The sequence below is a fragment of the Harpia harpyja genome, chromosome 6 (genome assembly GCF_026419915.1).
Source record: "Harpia harpyja isolate bHarHar1 chromosome 6, bHarHar1 primary haplotype, whole genome shotgun sequence".
Taxonomy (NCBI): Eukaryota; Metazoa; Chordata; class Aves; order Accipitriformes; family Accipitridae; genus Harpia; species Harpia harpyja.
Window position 1 is genome coordinate 62,305,977 of NC_068945.1, and position 16,432 is coordinate 62,322,408.

The window sequence follows — 16,432 nt, forward strand, 5'->3', positions numbered from 1 at the left end:
TTGGACAAACACACCATATCCTGTTATATTATTATCAAAGCTCTTCCTTACAGTGCTTTAAAAAGGCATTGCCCAGGATATGTAACAGGAAGGAGTAGGGGGCATTAAAAAAAAAAATTATTTTTCCATTACATAAACAAATGTCTTGTTTTTCAGTCTTAAATCAGAAGTTCAGAGTTTTTGCAGCACCATCTAGTGAGACTAAGGAGGTTTTACTCAACTTTTCAGAAGCTCCAGTCTGTTCCCTCTTCACATTTGCATTTCTTTTTAATCATGATCTCCTTACAGTCTATTGGTTGAAAGTCTTTGGGGTCAACAAGCTGTTGAAGAAGGTGCCTTTGGTGCACACAATAGTCCTTTTTACATTTCTTTCTGAACCACACAAAATCCTACAGCTTTGCAAACTGCCGAGCTGAAAAACTGCAGAGCTTTCATCAAGCCTTGTTATTAATGAATTGCCTCCTAACTAGTGAGCCGTGCCTCTGATCTGCACCTTGTTTTGAAATAATACACTCTGCAAGCAAAGAACAGATGTGTGTTTTATTGGATGTGAAGGATGTTCTTAGATGTAGGCATACCTGTCATCATTCCTACCAGGAAGTGTTACTGATGATATTTTCTATAAGGCAACATCTATACACTCAGCTCTGTGCCAGACACATGCAAGACTCTATGCAAAATATCCTTCCTGGCCCAAAGATGCTGCTGGCAAACAAAACTCGGTCTGATTCCAAGCCAGTTAAGATGACGCTTATCTTTTCTTAGGCTGCTCTGCCTCTTAAAAGTTTTTCAGTGCCTAATTAGGATTAAAACTGCTTTGTTTTCCTCATCTACTCATCTCTGGTTAAAAAATCCTGGAGTACTTTTCACCCAACTGAGCCAATGTGCAGAATCAGAAGCATTTCAAAAAAGATTTCCCATACCACCTCTTAAAATAATGTTTTTGCCCAATAAGAAAATAAATCTCCTCTTCAGAATTTTCTTCCTGAATTCTTTCATGTCACCAAGAGCTGTACTGACTCCAAAAATAATAAAGATTTCCAAATGCAAGCAACTCACCTGCTTCTAACAGCACATAAGCACATACTTGCAAACTATGTGATTGTTGGAAAAGATGATCCCACTGTAGGAAGATGGAAACAAAATGACATAATGCATTATATAAAAGCTATGATGTTATTTTATGTTCTTATCCATATCTGCTACTAAAACAGTCATAAAACTACCCAGTCATTCCTCTCTTATCTGAAGCTGGAGGAGTTTGTCCTCCACTTACACAATGGCATCCTCTTCTCTGATAGAATTTCTTCAGTGAGCAGACAGAGGTGGGCTGCCTGCACTGTGGCTCCATAGGTTTCTGTCTTCTGCACTCTGTATACCTGAGTGTTTCTCCTGTCACTGCTGTTGCACCTTCATTGCTGAACTGCTGCAAGCTGGAGCACAAAGCATCACTGGTTTATCTTTAAGTCACTTTCAATTATCCTTTCTTTTCCTTGATAACTTCTTGTATAGAATTTCTCTTGGATAACTGCTTTGCATAAAAATAATTCATTTCCTGAAGTGCAAGGGGAGGAGAAGATTCAAAGATACTGCTCAAAGGAGTCAAAGTTTGCATTGTCATTCAATGTTAGTCTCTTAGCTAACAGCATGGGTAGACCCAGGGAGTCCTGTCTCTCATCTCCCAAGGGACGAATCCGAAACAGCTTAGCTACAACTGTGAACAAGACCTGCCAGAAATATCTGTTATAAAGAGTGTAGGTTTACTCTCAAAACTGAAACGTAACTGCAAAAAAATTCTCAGAGTGACTTATGACATGGCCTGACATAATCTCTGGGAAAATCATCTACTTATAGGCAAAAAATATTCTTGTTACTCCAGAACATAAAGTCCTGCTTTCTTATGATGTTACATTCTTGCCTATAAGCACCTTATTTTTATTATCATTATTATTGCATCATATTTTCTGAAAACATGACTTTTTGGAAGTGGTTCTGCAGGATCTAGAACTCGTTGATAAATATCAGTTAAAATGCCCTACGGATTTTATATGTAATCAGTGAGTATATTAATTCCTGCCACCCAGTGGGCTCATTTGTAGGCTTTGGCTCACCATTCTATAATTTAATACATCACTGTTTGGTTAAATGACTTCATCCTCTCCATCTGAAGGAGTGTGATATATTTTCCTCTATCAGCAGCCACTAAAAATGAATGTTTCAAGCTACCAGCTGTGGTTGACTTAAAACATATTGTCCTACAAAAATGTTTTCTTCATATTTGTAGCGTGGGAACAGCCCCATGGAAGACAACATACACATGAGCTTCAAGTTAACTATACGTGAGATTACCTGCTTTGCCTTCTGGACCTACCTGCCAAGTCCAAGGCAAATACTTTGCTCTATTTAAATGCCAAAAATTCTATCAGAGTTAAGAAGTTCTTAAACATGTTACACAGAGGGACCTTTTTCCTGAAAAGGGCTGATATTTCTGATCCTCACGTAGCTTGCACTGGGGTACTCATGCACTTGAAGTTATGCACTGGACAGAAGATAAGCCATGCAACCAGTTTGCAGTTTGTCTTACCTGCGGCTCCACTGGTGCCAGTAGAAGTCACAGGCTCTCAGCACACCTCAGGAGCTGGCCAGTGTAACACTGAAGTGAATAAATTGGCTCTTAAAACTGGGCTGCTGTGTTAACAGCTTCTACAATCTATGTAAGTGTTCTGAATAATGAAGTAAGACACTGGCAATGACAACACATTATTGAAGAGCTGTTAAGTGCTGCATTATGATTTCGTTTTAATGCTGCTCCTGGATGAGAGACCTTGCATGCCTGTGAATGAGGAGGAGGAGGGAGAGAAGGGAAACTGCTTAATATTCTTCTTGTTGACCTATATTTTGAATTCAGCTACTTGCTTAATTTAGAGCATGTTATTTCCAGGAGGACCGGCCATTTGGGGGAGTAATGTGCTCCCCTTAATTTTTGTGCACTCAGAGGTCTTGTTGGGCTAGCCAGCGGTACAACTAGATGCCAACAGTGAAGAAAAAGAGAAAATAATCCTCTTCTTATACATTCCTGGGTTATCCAGACCTAGTCTGTAATCCTGCAAACCAAGGCTGTCCCCCACTGCGGTTGACACAGGTGACGTGGTAAAGTGGCGGAGAGGGCAGGGATAAGAACAGGCAGAGTCCTGGCTCAAACCCAGAAAAGACTATAGGTGGGCATAAATTATCTTCCAACCTTGCCCTAAGATAAGAAGAATGTTGGGGAAAAAATGCACTTCAAGTCCAGCACCTGGGGAAGTGCAGGTTATGCATCAACTCTCCAATTGGGGATTCTGTACCAAAAACCACTCCCTTTTACTGACCTTAGTGGGAGTACTGCAAAATAAAGTAACACTCTGCAGGAATAAAGGTGAAAGAATTTGGCCTCAGTGCCTTATAGAAGCTAAATAAATCTACTGCAAGAAATCCAAAGTATCTGGAAGTTGAAGTGGAGGCAGATACTACACCCTTATACGATACTGCTCATGTTCAAGCACAGCATGGGCACAGATGCAGGGAAAGAGATTTATTCCAGCAATGACAGTGGAACCACTTCTGTAACCAAAGACACTGGGGAATGAAATCACCTTTATTGCTCATCAATGGCAAAAAAAAACCCTTTTGCTTCCTGCCTATAAAGCTATTCACCTTTGATGCTACAGCAAACGACCAATAAATCACATGGTAAATGCAATTTCCTCCTACATTTTTAATATTTCTCCATTCCCTGCATGAGCCGCAGCTGGAGGAAAAAAAAAACTCTCCAGAGCTTACCAGTTGGAAGTGTTACAATATTGATTTCACAGAAGGTCACAGATCCAGTTTGTGTTTTTTTCATCTATTCCCCAAACAAGATATACGACCAAAGCAGCACATGCTGGGAACCTCAGACCAGACAAGAAATATCAGAAACTGGTAAAATTGAAGCAAAATAGAAGGGATTCAAAACTTCCTACAACACAGGGAGAAGTAAAAAAGACATAGTAAGAAATTGTTGAGAACTTCATAGTTACTTCTCCATCATCATCGAAATGAATCCTCTATTCAGCTGAATTCCAGACTGTTGGCCTCAAAACCGATGTTTATTGATCTGAACATTTAAATTTCCTTATATCATGATAGCCGAATTTCACCAAAAAATGCTGACACTTAGTTAGAAGCAGACCTCTTTCTTTCAAAAGAAAATGTGAAAGGTAGCGATTGTGCATACTGGGGGAAATAACTGGAGAATTTGTTTGTATCCAGGACAAAAAAAGTAAGGACATTGGTAATCTAACATTTACAAATATATCCCATGCAGTAAAGTGGAATAAAGTTCTATTATCTGAGTTCTTTTCTTCTTCCACGTTCAAAAATGAGACAGATACAGACCTCTTGACTTACCTGTTGGCACTTGAATTGGATTCTATAAGTTGTCAGGTGTCTGTGCTTGCCAAAGGGATGAAAGAGTCATCTGCAGCTTTGCTAATAGCATTCTCTATTTTTTTTTTCTTCACAGCTCCATTCAACCCTCCTAATGCTGCAGACAGTATGGTCAAATTTGATGCCTATGGAGATGGAATAGGACGATACAACGTGTTCAATTTCCAGTACACTGGAGGCAGATACTCCTATGTGAAGGTTGGTCAGTGGGCAGAAACCTTGTCACTTGACGTGGACTCTATCCACTGGTCCAGGAACTCTGTCCCTGTCTCCCAGTGCAGTGACCCCTGTGCTCCTAACGAGATGAAGAATATGCAACCAGGAGATGTCTGCTGTTGGATTTGTATTCCCTGTGAAACCTATGAGTACCTGGCTGATGAATTCACTTGTGCAGACTGCGGGCCTGGAAAATGGCCCACAGCTGACCTGACTGGCTGTTATGACCTACCAGAAGACTACATCAAGTGGGAAGATGCTTGGGCGATAGGTCCTGTTACCATTGCATGCCTGGGCTTTATTTGTACTTCTATGGTCATTGCGGTGTTCATCAAGCACAACAATACCCCCTTGGTCAAAGCCTCCGGCCGTGAACTGTGCTACATATTGCTCTTTGGGGTCTTCTTGTCTTACAGCATGACTTTCTTCTTCATAGCCAAGCCTTCTCCAGCTATCTGCACCCTGCGTCGTTTGGGGCTAGGAAGTTCCTTTGCTGTCTGCTACTCTGCCCTTCTGACAAAAACGAACTGCATAGCCAGAATATTTGACGGTGTAAAGAACGGTGCTCAAAGGCCTAAGTTCATCAGCCCCAGCTCTCAGGTCTTCATCTGCCTGAGTCTCATTTTGGTACAGATCGTGGTGGTGTCCGTGTGGCTTATCTTGGAGGCCCCTGGCACCAGGCGGTACACTCTTCCTGAGAAGAGAGAGACTGTCATATTGAAATGCAATGTCAAAGATTCCAGTATGTTAATCTCCTTAACATATGATGTAATCCTCGTAGTCTTATGCACTGTATATGCCTTCAAAACAAGGAAATGTCCAGAGAACTTCAACGAAGCCAAGTTTATCGGTTTCACAATGTACACAACGTGCATCATTTGGCTGGCCTTTCTCCCCATATTTTATGTGACATCCAGTGACTACAGAGTAAGTCTTTGGATATCTGTTTCCATAAATCATATGCATCACTTTAGAGGACCGTGTCAGCATTCACTAAAAGCTTCTTTCACTCCTTTTGCCCCCTGGATCCCTTGCAAACAAGCCCTGTTTCAATGTTAATATGTCCACCTAAGCATATTACCAAATTTGAGCTTATTTCTAAGAAAGACGGTCTCATTTCAAACTGAGCATGTACAGTTACAGGTGAAAGGGATTAGTACTATCAGCCTGATTGTGATAGAGGCAGAGCATATGGATTTAGTATTCATATTGGTACATCAGTTTGTGAAGTCATAGTCCTAACAAAAACCTAGTAGATCATAGCTAGAATGAGTCATAATGAGTTATTTGGTGGAGGTGGGCCTTAAATAAAAACTAAACTAACTAGTCTCCTTCTGCAAAAGAATCTGCCATTCAAACATGGTATTTTCTTCCAAATAAAAAAGATAAGGAAAGAATTACAAAGTTTCCTGTGAAACAGGGTTGTTTAAAAAAAAATCCAACAACTGTTATCCTTGAATAGAGAACTTTTTATTCTTTCTCTACTTCGTAGGGGATAAAACACATACCTCACTAAGCAGAAAATATTAGTCAGCCTTCAACAACAAACTTAAAAAACATTAAATTGCTTAAACTGCCACATGGTGTTGCAAAGCTTCAAGTTCAATAAAATCATATTTTTGGACAGAAGGAAATTGTCTCAGAAAAAGATTCAGATCTGTTCCACTGGAAATCTCACAGTTATTATGATGTGAGAAGTGACTGCTGGAGTTGGCCCTTACAGCAGTTTGCATTGAATTAATTCAACTTTCTGCCCAGAAGAAAGGTAGATTAGCTAAGGGTGGCATTATTACCAGTAGTACATACATGAAATAGCATGTAAAACTGTGAAGATAATAATGTCACTTAACATACTTTTGGTGTGACCACCCTGGAACAGTATATTTAGTACTATTTTTCTCAGTTTAGGAAAGGTACTGAAAACCTCAAGAAAACAAGGATAGATAACAAATGATGCAGTAAGATATGCAGAGTGACAGTAAAAGAGCTAAATATATTTAGTCTAGACAAGAGTAAACCCAGGGAGATGTGATCACAGACTATAAATAATTTCAAGGCAACAAAAAGAGAGAAAGGGATTATTCAGTCTCAGGAGAAGTTAGAATGGTGAGTAATGGATGGAAGCTAATGAGGAAAAACTGTAAGGAAGGCACTGGGGAACAGCTCTGGACACCCAAAGTAATCAGGAGGAGAGACACAGAAGGAGGGTAATATCAGTGCAGACAGCCACATCAGCTGGCAGCACAGACACTAATGGTCAAGAGGAGCATGACTTGATTGCTCAAGCAGCATTTTTCAGCCTTATCTCCCAAGCAGGATTTTTGAAACCACCTGTAGGCATTTAACTTAAATCCAAGGTTCCAAATATGCTAACTCAGGTCCTACCAAGTTGACAGAAAATGCTTTTAACACCTTTTTTGATACTTTCATGACATGTCAGGAGCTTTTTGAAAATCCCATTCTAGATATCTACACTTCTGGGGGTCCTTTGAAAAGCCCATATTTAATTTCCAAGGAGTATTACCTGTTGACTCTGAATCAACCTGTGCCATCCTAATGTAGACCAATACTGGTGGCATCACCAACAGATAACCTTAGAACCAATAAATAATCTTGTGGCCTGCTGCCACAAGTCACAGACTTCCAGTCTTCATCATCACAGGAGTCTCCATTTCCCAACTCAACAAACATAGGCTGCCCAGTTCTTCCCTAGTACAGATCAGGCTTTTGTACCTGCAGAGTGTCAGAGAAGATCCAGTCCACCTTTTTCTCACCACGTCTGATGCTGCAAAGTCTGCTGACCTCCTCCTGTAGCTCCTTAACTTGGCACCAGAAATCCTCCACATCTCCTCCAGAAAAGGAGAACTCCCCCAGCCCCTCAGACATCCCTGCAGCCCCAAAGCTGCAGAGCTGCATCTTCCCTCAGGAGCTCAGTCCAGGTCAATCCAGGTATGCCAGGGATAGTTGCCCCTGCGGGCAGTGAGGACCATGCCCTGAGGCATCCCCCTTGCTCTGCACACAAACACAGCCTTCAGCAAAGTTTCTAGCCCTCTTCTGTGCAAATTTCTGCACACGGCTGAACCTGTTAGCTGCCCAGCACCTACAGAGGGCTCTTCCCAGCACTTGCAACAAGCGTGCCCAACCTTACCTAACCAACAGTCAGCTCAAACCAAAGCTCCAAGCTGGTCAAGGACAGCTGACAGAGCTCCTTAGGAGCTGATGGAGGTTGCTAGAAGTCACAGCCTCCTGCAACAATCCTCTCCCAGCAGCAGTAAGGCATGCTGGCATTCCTTGAAGTGTTCCCAAGAGTCCTCCAATGATCCCAGAAGTTGTTCCCAGAAGGTCTAGAAGATCCCAAAGCAGAGGCCAGACACTGCTCTGCAAACTGCTGCATTTGGTGGCTGACTCTGTTAGCTGCCCTGTCAAAAATCTGAAGGACAGCTCCTGGAAAAGACAGATTTCTCTGATGCCATTGATTTTCATGCAGAGATCCACATTGATTTCAGAATCAAAGATACAATGAGACCTGATATGATTAAATAAGCACACATAACATAAATTCACAGCAGCCCCAGTATCTAGTACATTTAAGGGAATTTTCAACCTGATCACCTCAGACGAAAGAAATCCAGCAGTAACACAGGAAGGGAAAAGTCTGGGTGTTAAACTGGCTATAACAAAATCAGGTTTCAAAAGTTCCTACTGTTTAGACAGTTTCTCCCTGCATTTTTTAGGGGTAATTCTGACTCGAGGAGCTCTCCTCCCCACCAGTAGTTCCTGCCTGGTCTAGCAGGATTGCCTCCATTCTGCCAGCACACCAATGTCTCTTCTGCCTCTTACCAGTGAGGCTGGGTTACACATCAAACCACTGAAGTGACCTGGGTTAAAAGGAACCCTATGGGATGGGGCTATTTTTAACCTAAATCATTTCATTGATTGAGTGTATAATTATGTCAGCCCAGCTGAGCTGCTCCGGGAGGCACGGATCCTAGTAGAGCAGGGTGGGGAGGAGGGCTTTGTTAGTGAAGAGAACTTACCTTGAAACTACCACCTTCATTTATTCTTGTTTTATAAGAAAACACCCAATCCTGTTTCACCTGTACAGTGCCCGGTTCAATACGCACCCCAGAATGACTACAGAGCCCTGTGGACAAAATGTAGAGAAGTGAAGGAGAAAGTGCAGCTGGAAACACTAAGGTGTCCCTTTCTCATTCTGTCCCTGTAGGCTTTTCCATGTTCACTCAACTTGTGAAAGCTGAGCACCTTTTCATGGTGCTTGCCACATCTACCTTGGGTAAAGAGTTAGTATTATAAGATCACATTAATTATACTCACTGCTGACAAAGCACTTGGTGCTCAGTATATATATAAAGCAACAAAGTCCATTCCCTACTCTATTTTTCATTTTGCTCCAATTATTTCTGACAAGAAGATATGAGAAGCATTCCCATGGAAGAAGGCTAATCTCCAAGGATGGCAAGAATGTAACTAAGGAAAAACAAGCTGTGGGTGTACGATCATTCAAATTAAGCAGTACAGTTTAAAGCAGTTTAATTCAACATCTTATTTAAGGAATCTGCTTGGAAGAAAAGAATATAAACTGAAAATGAGGCAGTAAACTGGCACCTAGTTATACCATTGAACAAAAAGGAAGAAAGATAGACAGTGCCAGCAAAGTTATACTAACAAATGCCCCAAGACAACTACGCTAAAATCCTGCAGCCTCACAATTCATTTCTGAGCACAAAAACTTACGACTCAAGGTCAGGGCACCCTTCAGGCCCAGTCTGACAAATGTCACCAGCTCTTATGTTTACTCCAAATCACACCTCTATTCCTGCAAGGGATTGTTCAGCTTCTCTGATTGGGATTGAGGCTGGAGACTAAACTGGTTTTCAAATGGATGCTTTGCATGTGGAATCTAATGTAAACCCACATAAAGTATGGTATGTGCAAGCCGGTTTCCACTGCAGCCAGCTTTGCTCAGATAATGTGTAAGTGTTACAGAGGATTTCCTGATCAATTTAGAAATCAAGGGCATGAGAGATGATAGAAAGAGAGCAGAACTATCCTTTCTGTACTAAACTGAGGGAGAACACACTCAGTCAATCTCCCCCTGATATGCAGAGACACAGGGCACACTCAGCACCATGCACATCACTCATATGATCCCAGGATTGTAGAAGATAAGGATGCGACAGACTTTCAAGCCAGCCTGTACCAGTGCAAACCCCCAGGACTGTGATTCCTGCTGTTGTATAATAATGCTTCTAATATTCTGCATTTCAGAGCTTTCCATACTGAAACACAGCACTTTGCACCCACTCTCTCCTAGGTGCAAACCACCACCATGTGCATCTCTGTGAGTCTGAGCGGCTTTGTTGTGCTGGGCTGCTTGTTCGCGCCCAAGGTGCACATCATCCTCTTCCAGCCCCAGAAGAACGTGGTCACTCACAGACTCCATCTCAACAGGTTCAGTGTCAGTGGGACCGGGACCACTTACTCCCAGTGTAAGTAACAAAACTGCCACTTTTTTATAAGGATGTGGGTTTGCGGTGGGTTTGGGTAAAGATGAAATAGGGTTTTTACCAGCAACAAAAGGACCTTTATAGGCTGAGCTGTGTACCTGGTGGAAGCATCACTTCATTAGTGTCTGAAGAAAAAAACTCATCTCCCTCCCATGGGAATCAGCTCAGAGCCCGCTCTGAAGCTCCCTCAAGTCAGCAGAAAGCTTTCGATGGGCTCTGACACCAGCTCGCTGCACAAAGCAAGTAGAGCCTGACACTCGCTGTCACTCTCGCAGCAGCAACAGGAACAGATTGCCCTGGAGTATTCCTGTCAAAATGACATGCGAAGAGGACCTGGGCCACGATACAGCATGCTCTCAATGGCTTTTATCACCTGCATTATAAGGAAAAGCTCCAAGTCTGCAGCAAATGCATACAAGGGATGCCATAAACTCTATCTGTATGCGGAGTGTGAGCAATATTCTTCCTAAGTGCCACAGCTGGGAGAAGTAGTCAGTGCTCTGTTGCAAGGACAGCTCATCTGCTCTGCCTCCCTCCTTTCCTTCATCCTCGGTCTCTTCATCCCAAGCAAATTCACGTCTGTCATTTTGTTTTGAGGCTGTTGCTCCTTTTCTGGGTGAGTTGGTCAGAGGGTTTTTTTGATTAAAAAAAAATAATAATAGGTCACCTATATGGTTGTTGTCGGGTTTTTTTCCGTGTCAAGCTTAACTGGTCAAGCATGGGAGCACCCAGCACTTTGTTCACAGAGCTCTGTGGACAGCATGTCTAACCTGGAAAGCTAATTGAAAAAGGACATGACAACTATAAAGAGGCAAGGAATAAGAAGCACAGGAAAGGGGGTACACAGAGCAAGGCTTGCCAGCAAGTTCACACTAACCTAGCCTCAGGTTTTTGAGTATTGCCTGAATTTCAAAATGGGCTAGAAACCTTTGGCAGTTCAGATTTCAGACAGAACATGGAAGGAACTTTGGGACCCTGCTGTGTATCACATTGGCAGAGATTAGGAGGTAAAGGGGTCCCAGTCATCTCTGGCTTTCCCACCTCAAACCATACTGTGTGTGAATGCCCAGGGTGCCTTAACAAGAGAACAGCCATGTGGTTCTACTCATCCCCCATCTCATCATAGTCAGGACTGCATCCAGTCCTGACACCCAAACCCAAAATCTCCTTGCTGTTTTGGAAAACTAAAACCAAGAGAGATGAGATGGACCTAAGTGTCCAAAGTGCTGAGCACTCCCAAAAGACCAATGGATTCCTAATAAACTTTAGAAACTTGGTCCCTTGATGAAATCGTAAGTCCCATGAGATTATTTTCATCCCTTATGAATTTTGTATAAGTGGTCTTTCCAAGTTTTTTAATTCTCTCATACTACAGAATAAGCTTAGTCAGAAACCATTTTGATTCATGGATACTTTTGTACAGGATTGCATATTGGAATTTGATATTTTTATTATAACGGCTGGATAATACATGTGTGTGCGCAAGCATGCATGCAACTGAAAACATACTCAATGCACATCTTTACATTAAAAGCCTACTTCTTCAGGTTTGTGAATGGCTTTAAGACATTAAGGAAAGCATAAAAATCCAGACTTACAACCTCTTACTACTTCATTGTCTAGAAAGGTGGCCACAGTCATTTACTTTTACTGCTTACACCTAGCTGAATAAGGGCTGCTCATCTTTGTTGGTCTTTTCGGACCATGGCAAGACATGGACCTGGAAGTAGGACTAAAAGGTCCATCACATACAATGGAAAAAGCCCTATAGTTTCCATCTAGGACAGTTGTTTGGGAAAATAACACTGAGAACTCAGTGTCTACCAGCAACAATATTTTTAAGAAGGAAAATTTTCCCTCACTCCCTTCCATTTATTTGTAAATTATTTTAAATAAATTTTCTTTTTTTTTTCTTAACTGTTTAGTCATTTATAAACCTCCAAAACTGTTGTAATCCAAATTGATTCTAATCCGTGTCTAAAATATTCCTCTCATCAGTCCCAGAGCTGTCAGCTTGTTTTTATTTTGGTCTTGATGGTGTTTTCATCAGTCAGAAACTGCTTAATATAAGACTGATCAAAATTAGCTCCAGGGCATTCTAGTAACAACAACATTCGAAAAGCCTGTTCTTATTCATTATCAGAGCTTTAGGGGACAGGGGTACCCAAGTTGCTCGAATGGGCAGTGTGTTTCCTATCTCCACGGATTCCCACCTCCATTGCATCTCAGGGCTGCCGCCACCTCTTCACTCCATCAGTCATTAATGCTATGAGCATAGTGGGTCGTGAACAGCAAGTGACTCAGACAATTTGTAACACAGTTCCTTGAACCATGAAAACTGGCCAAACACTATGAGAAAAGATGACACTCATGATGTTCTTGGGTAGTGTTAAGTGTTAGCTCTAAAGGTGTATTGCAATTACATCCCTAAAGTGAGCAGTGGAGGGAGGGCCTGAGGCAATGGTCAACCGTGTGAGCTGCGTGCAGTGTGGTAGTGGTCATGAGAGCTAAACTGGGCACCTCATGTAGTCATCTGAATACAGCTCCTCGTCTTTGCTACGTGCTCTGCAGAAAGTAAGTGCAGTTGAATACTTGACTGCTAAGTGAGGAAACTTGTTTTAGAGGCACCGAGCTTTGATCATTTTGACAGCTGAAGTCTGGACTACAAAAGAATATAGATTTAAGCTGAAGAGAGGCAGGATATATGTGTACCTAGGTATATGACACATTTTGAAATGTACTTATCTGTACACATTTATTTGAATCCGAAAATTCACATTTGGCAGAATGCTGCATAGGTTCTGCTTCCCCTGCCATGTTTCCCTCATCGGGATGTTCCCAAGTTTTTCTGTGGTCTGTTTTATGGGCTTGGCAGAGGTATTACCATAAGGTAGGATGTCAGCACTCATAAAACTTCACAGAGAGCTCAGGACTGATTTAAGCACCTGCATGATTCAGGTTGAGCTTTTACACCCAGAAGATGTCATTCATCCATGTCCACATGGAGAGCTGCACACAGACTTGAGCTCCTCCAGGTGTCCTCCGCAGGGGTAAGAAAAAGAATTGAAGCTACTGTTTATAGCCAGACTGGTAAATTTTCTCTCTCAGAATTTATTTTCCCAGCCCTTGCTTCAAACTAGCCCTGATATATGGCTTTTATACATGATTAACTCACAGCTGTCCAGCTGTGAGCATGAGTAGAGGAAGTGGCACACAGACAGCAAGTTTGAATCTGCCTGTTCCTGACTATGTAGGCATGCTGCAAGGTGCCCATGGCAGTGCTGGGTTCTTGCATTTCACCTCTGGTTCTTTGCCTTGGATTATCTAAGCAAAATGAGGGACGGCCAGGAAAGAGGAGATCAAAAGCATGATTTGCAGCCAAATCAAGACTTCTGGTCATGTCACACATTTGTAGTTGGCCTCAACAAAAGACAAAATGGAGATGAAGTGTCTCTAGCAGATCCAGCAATATTTCAGAAAACTCTTTGGCTGCTCCTATAAGACAAAATGTGAAACTCAGAACACTGCAGGGCCAGCGATTAACATTGCTGAGGTCTGTAAGGAAAAGCAAGATCTTTTGTTCTGTCCCAGAGACAGCTGGATACTCAGTGTGAACACTTTACTCCACCCAGCAGAGTTAATAACAGCCTCCCAGCACTACAAGAGAGGTACATGCTGTGGAGGAAGCCTGGGAACCCAAAAGGCAAGGCCACTCGTTTCTCGCCTACCACCATATTCCTCTGTCCAACTTTGACATCCTTCTAAACCAGTTACTACAGTATCTGAGCTATTCATGCTCTTCAGTGTGTTGGACTTCAAAAAAACCCTGAAGTGAAAAAAGCTCTGGGTGGGTGACTGATGTTCACAAGAACGAAATGCTTTTGCCTGCAGTCATACTGCAGCAGAACAGGGATTTGAATCAGGTCTCCTAAGCAGTACTGATTTTTCTATTTGCCAACAATAAGTAGAAACAAAAATAACAACCATAATAAAAATTTCAGGTCAATGTGCTGCCATATTATACCCCATTAAAAACTGAATACAAAACCCGATAGTTAATTTTCACAAAATCATAGACATGATGCCCTGTGACCTTTTATCTACAATGACTGCTTTCATGTATGTGACTCACAACACATATCCATGTTGTGGGAGATCGGACTCCATCTACCTAATTCAGAGCAGGGGCTCATTCTTGGCTCTCCTGTTTATCAGGAATATGTCCTGCCCTTTGAGTAGTAGGTTAGTCCAATAGGTGCCTCTAAATTTCTCTTGTTAAAGCAGTTCTCTTTTCCATGAAATATTTATTCAGTCAATGAAAGAATTAGAAATAGTAGCTGGTTTGAAGAAAGAATGACTTGTTCTAAAAATGATGCTGAGCCTCTTTAAAGACCAGTCTGCAACTGAGAGTGTAGCCAGCACCAGTTTTGGAAGATTGAGCATGCCCTTGTCAGCTGCATAAATTGCTTTTTACACTGGATGATTGAGTTTACTAAGTCATCGCTTGCCGTGTGTTTTCTTTGGTGAAGGCATCACATTTCTCTGGGTCACTGTTATCATTAACCTAATGTATCTTTCAAAAAACAGCTTTATGGTGCCATGAGCAGAGATGTCATGGAGTATCTGAAAACATATTCCTGATGCCCAATGGATAATTTTAACAAAGATGGACAAACCAGCTTGCTTTTAAATTAAAATCCACAAGACTTTAGCAGAATGGTAATATTTCCTACAGTCAAAATACAAATACATTCAGAAATACATTCTGATACTCAGATTCAATTGTCATCTTATATCACTGAAGCAATGAAAACCTGTTGTATAAAATATTAGGCAATGTAGATAAGGGTATCAGAATCTGGCCCTCATCTCTGGATGCACATTGAATCCTGATCTGGAGCTCCTAGAAATGAAGGGTGTTATGGCCAGAAAATATTCTGGGATTAGGTGAGAAATAATCTTGCTTTCAAATTCAGTTTTTCAAAAATTTCTTCACTCCATCCAACATGTACTTAGAATTCTTTTTTTTGTTTAAAAGGTAGACCAACACACAGTCCTAATATGCAGAGGTGGATTCTCTCCTGGATTTAAAAATGCATATATTTTATTTCAGGAATGTCCATTCCAATTATGTGAAAGCTCAAAGGATCAGACCTTAGCATTTCTTCCCAATAAAACACGAAAAATCCAAAGGTTCACTTTTTGTTCTACAGGGATACCTTAGTACCACTCTAGCTATATTAGTTCACACTAGCATGCAAAGGGCTATAAACTGAGACCCAGTGGTGCAGAATCATCAAAAAAAATTCATGTATTTTATTCAGACTCTTCTTGGAGAAGCTTAGTCACCCTAAGAGCTCTCAATGGTTGGCAAAGAGAAATCAGGTTCCTCCAGAGGATGCTTCAGCCTCAGAGCTGAATCGCCTGGTAGAGGTGCAAGCGGTACCTCCATCACCTCCACTGCTGACAGAGTCACGTACAGTGACTTTTCATTGGGCACCTTGGTTAAATTGGGTCAGATGGTCCAGATCAACATAAATTTTAATCCTGTGTGTTGTAATTTTTCGCTACGCTGTAGTCAGTTTATTTTCCCCTCTCTTTCTCTTTCAGCATCTGCTAGTATGTACGTACCGACCGTCTGCAATGGAAGGGAAGTTCTGGACTCCACCACTTCATCTCTGTGATTGTGACTTGCAATTCAGTTCTTGAGTTTTTAGACTGTTAGGCAAAATTTTGCACATGTTGTGCACTCCAGAAAACACCAGAAAACATAAGAAATCAAAACAAAACTAGTAACTTTTTTTAGAAACAGTGTAATAAATTATTTTTGAGGATTGTACAGTATATAGTGATGTTCTGGAACTTTTTAGACTGATTTTAGCCCTTCTGTTGTTAACGGTCATAAGGGACATGTAAATAACCATGGTTCACAATGTGCATAGTCCTGCAGTAAGGGAGTGATTTGTTGCAAGCACAGTTGCAATGTTAGGTGACTTCTTTCCTACGAAATTTTTTTGTAGCTCCTTGTTGTAATTAACTTAGACTGCATTTCTATGTTGTATATTACAGTTACCTTACGTGTAACAGATTGGTTTTCTCAGCACAAAACAGCAGTATTAATGTAAAGGCACCAATAATAAAGAGATAAAAGTTTTTCAGCATGGTTTCATTTTTGTTTCTTCCTCCCTCAAGGTCATTGCATTTCTCTAGACACCAGGATG

The 16,432-nt window shown here is 41.5% G+C and overlaps 1 protein-coding gene across 5 annotated transcripts in view; it reads left to right on the plus strand.

Moving 5' to 3' along the window:
• Positions 1-16,369, plus strand: part of GRM3 (glutamate metabotropic receptor 3) — a 107,817-nt gene extending 91,448 nt beyond the window's left edge. For all 5 annotated transcript variants that reach the window (XM_052790506.1, XM_052790508.1, XM_052790507.1 and 2 more), the window contains 3 exons: positions 4,544-5,610; positions 10,019-10,193; positions 15,822-16,369. In XM_052790506.1, coding sequence (XP_052646466.1) covers positions 4,544-5,610; positions 10,019-10,193; positions 15,822-15,895 — 1,316 coding nt within the window. In that variant the 3' untranslated portion in view covers positions 15,896-16,369. The remainder of the gene's footprint in view (positions 1-4,543; positions 5,611-10,018; positions 10,194-15,821) is intronic.
• Positions 16,370-16,432: the final 63 nt, after the last annotated feature.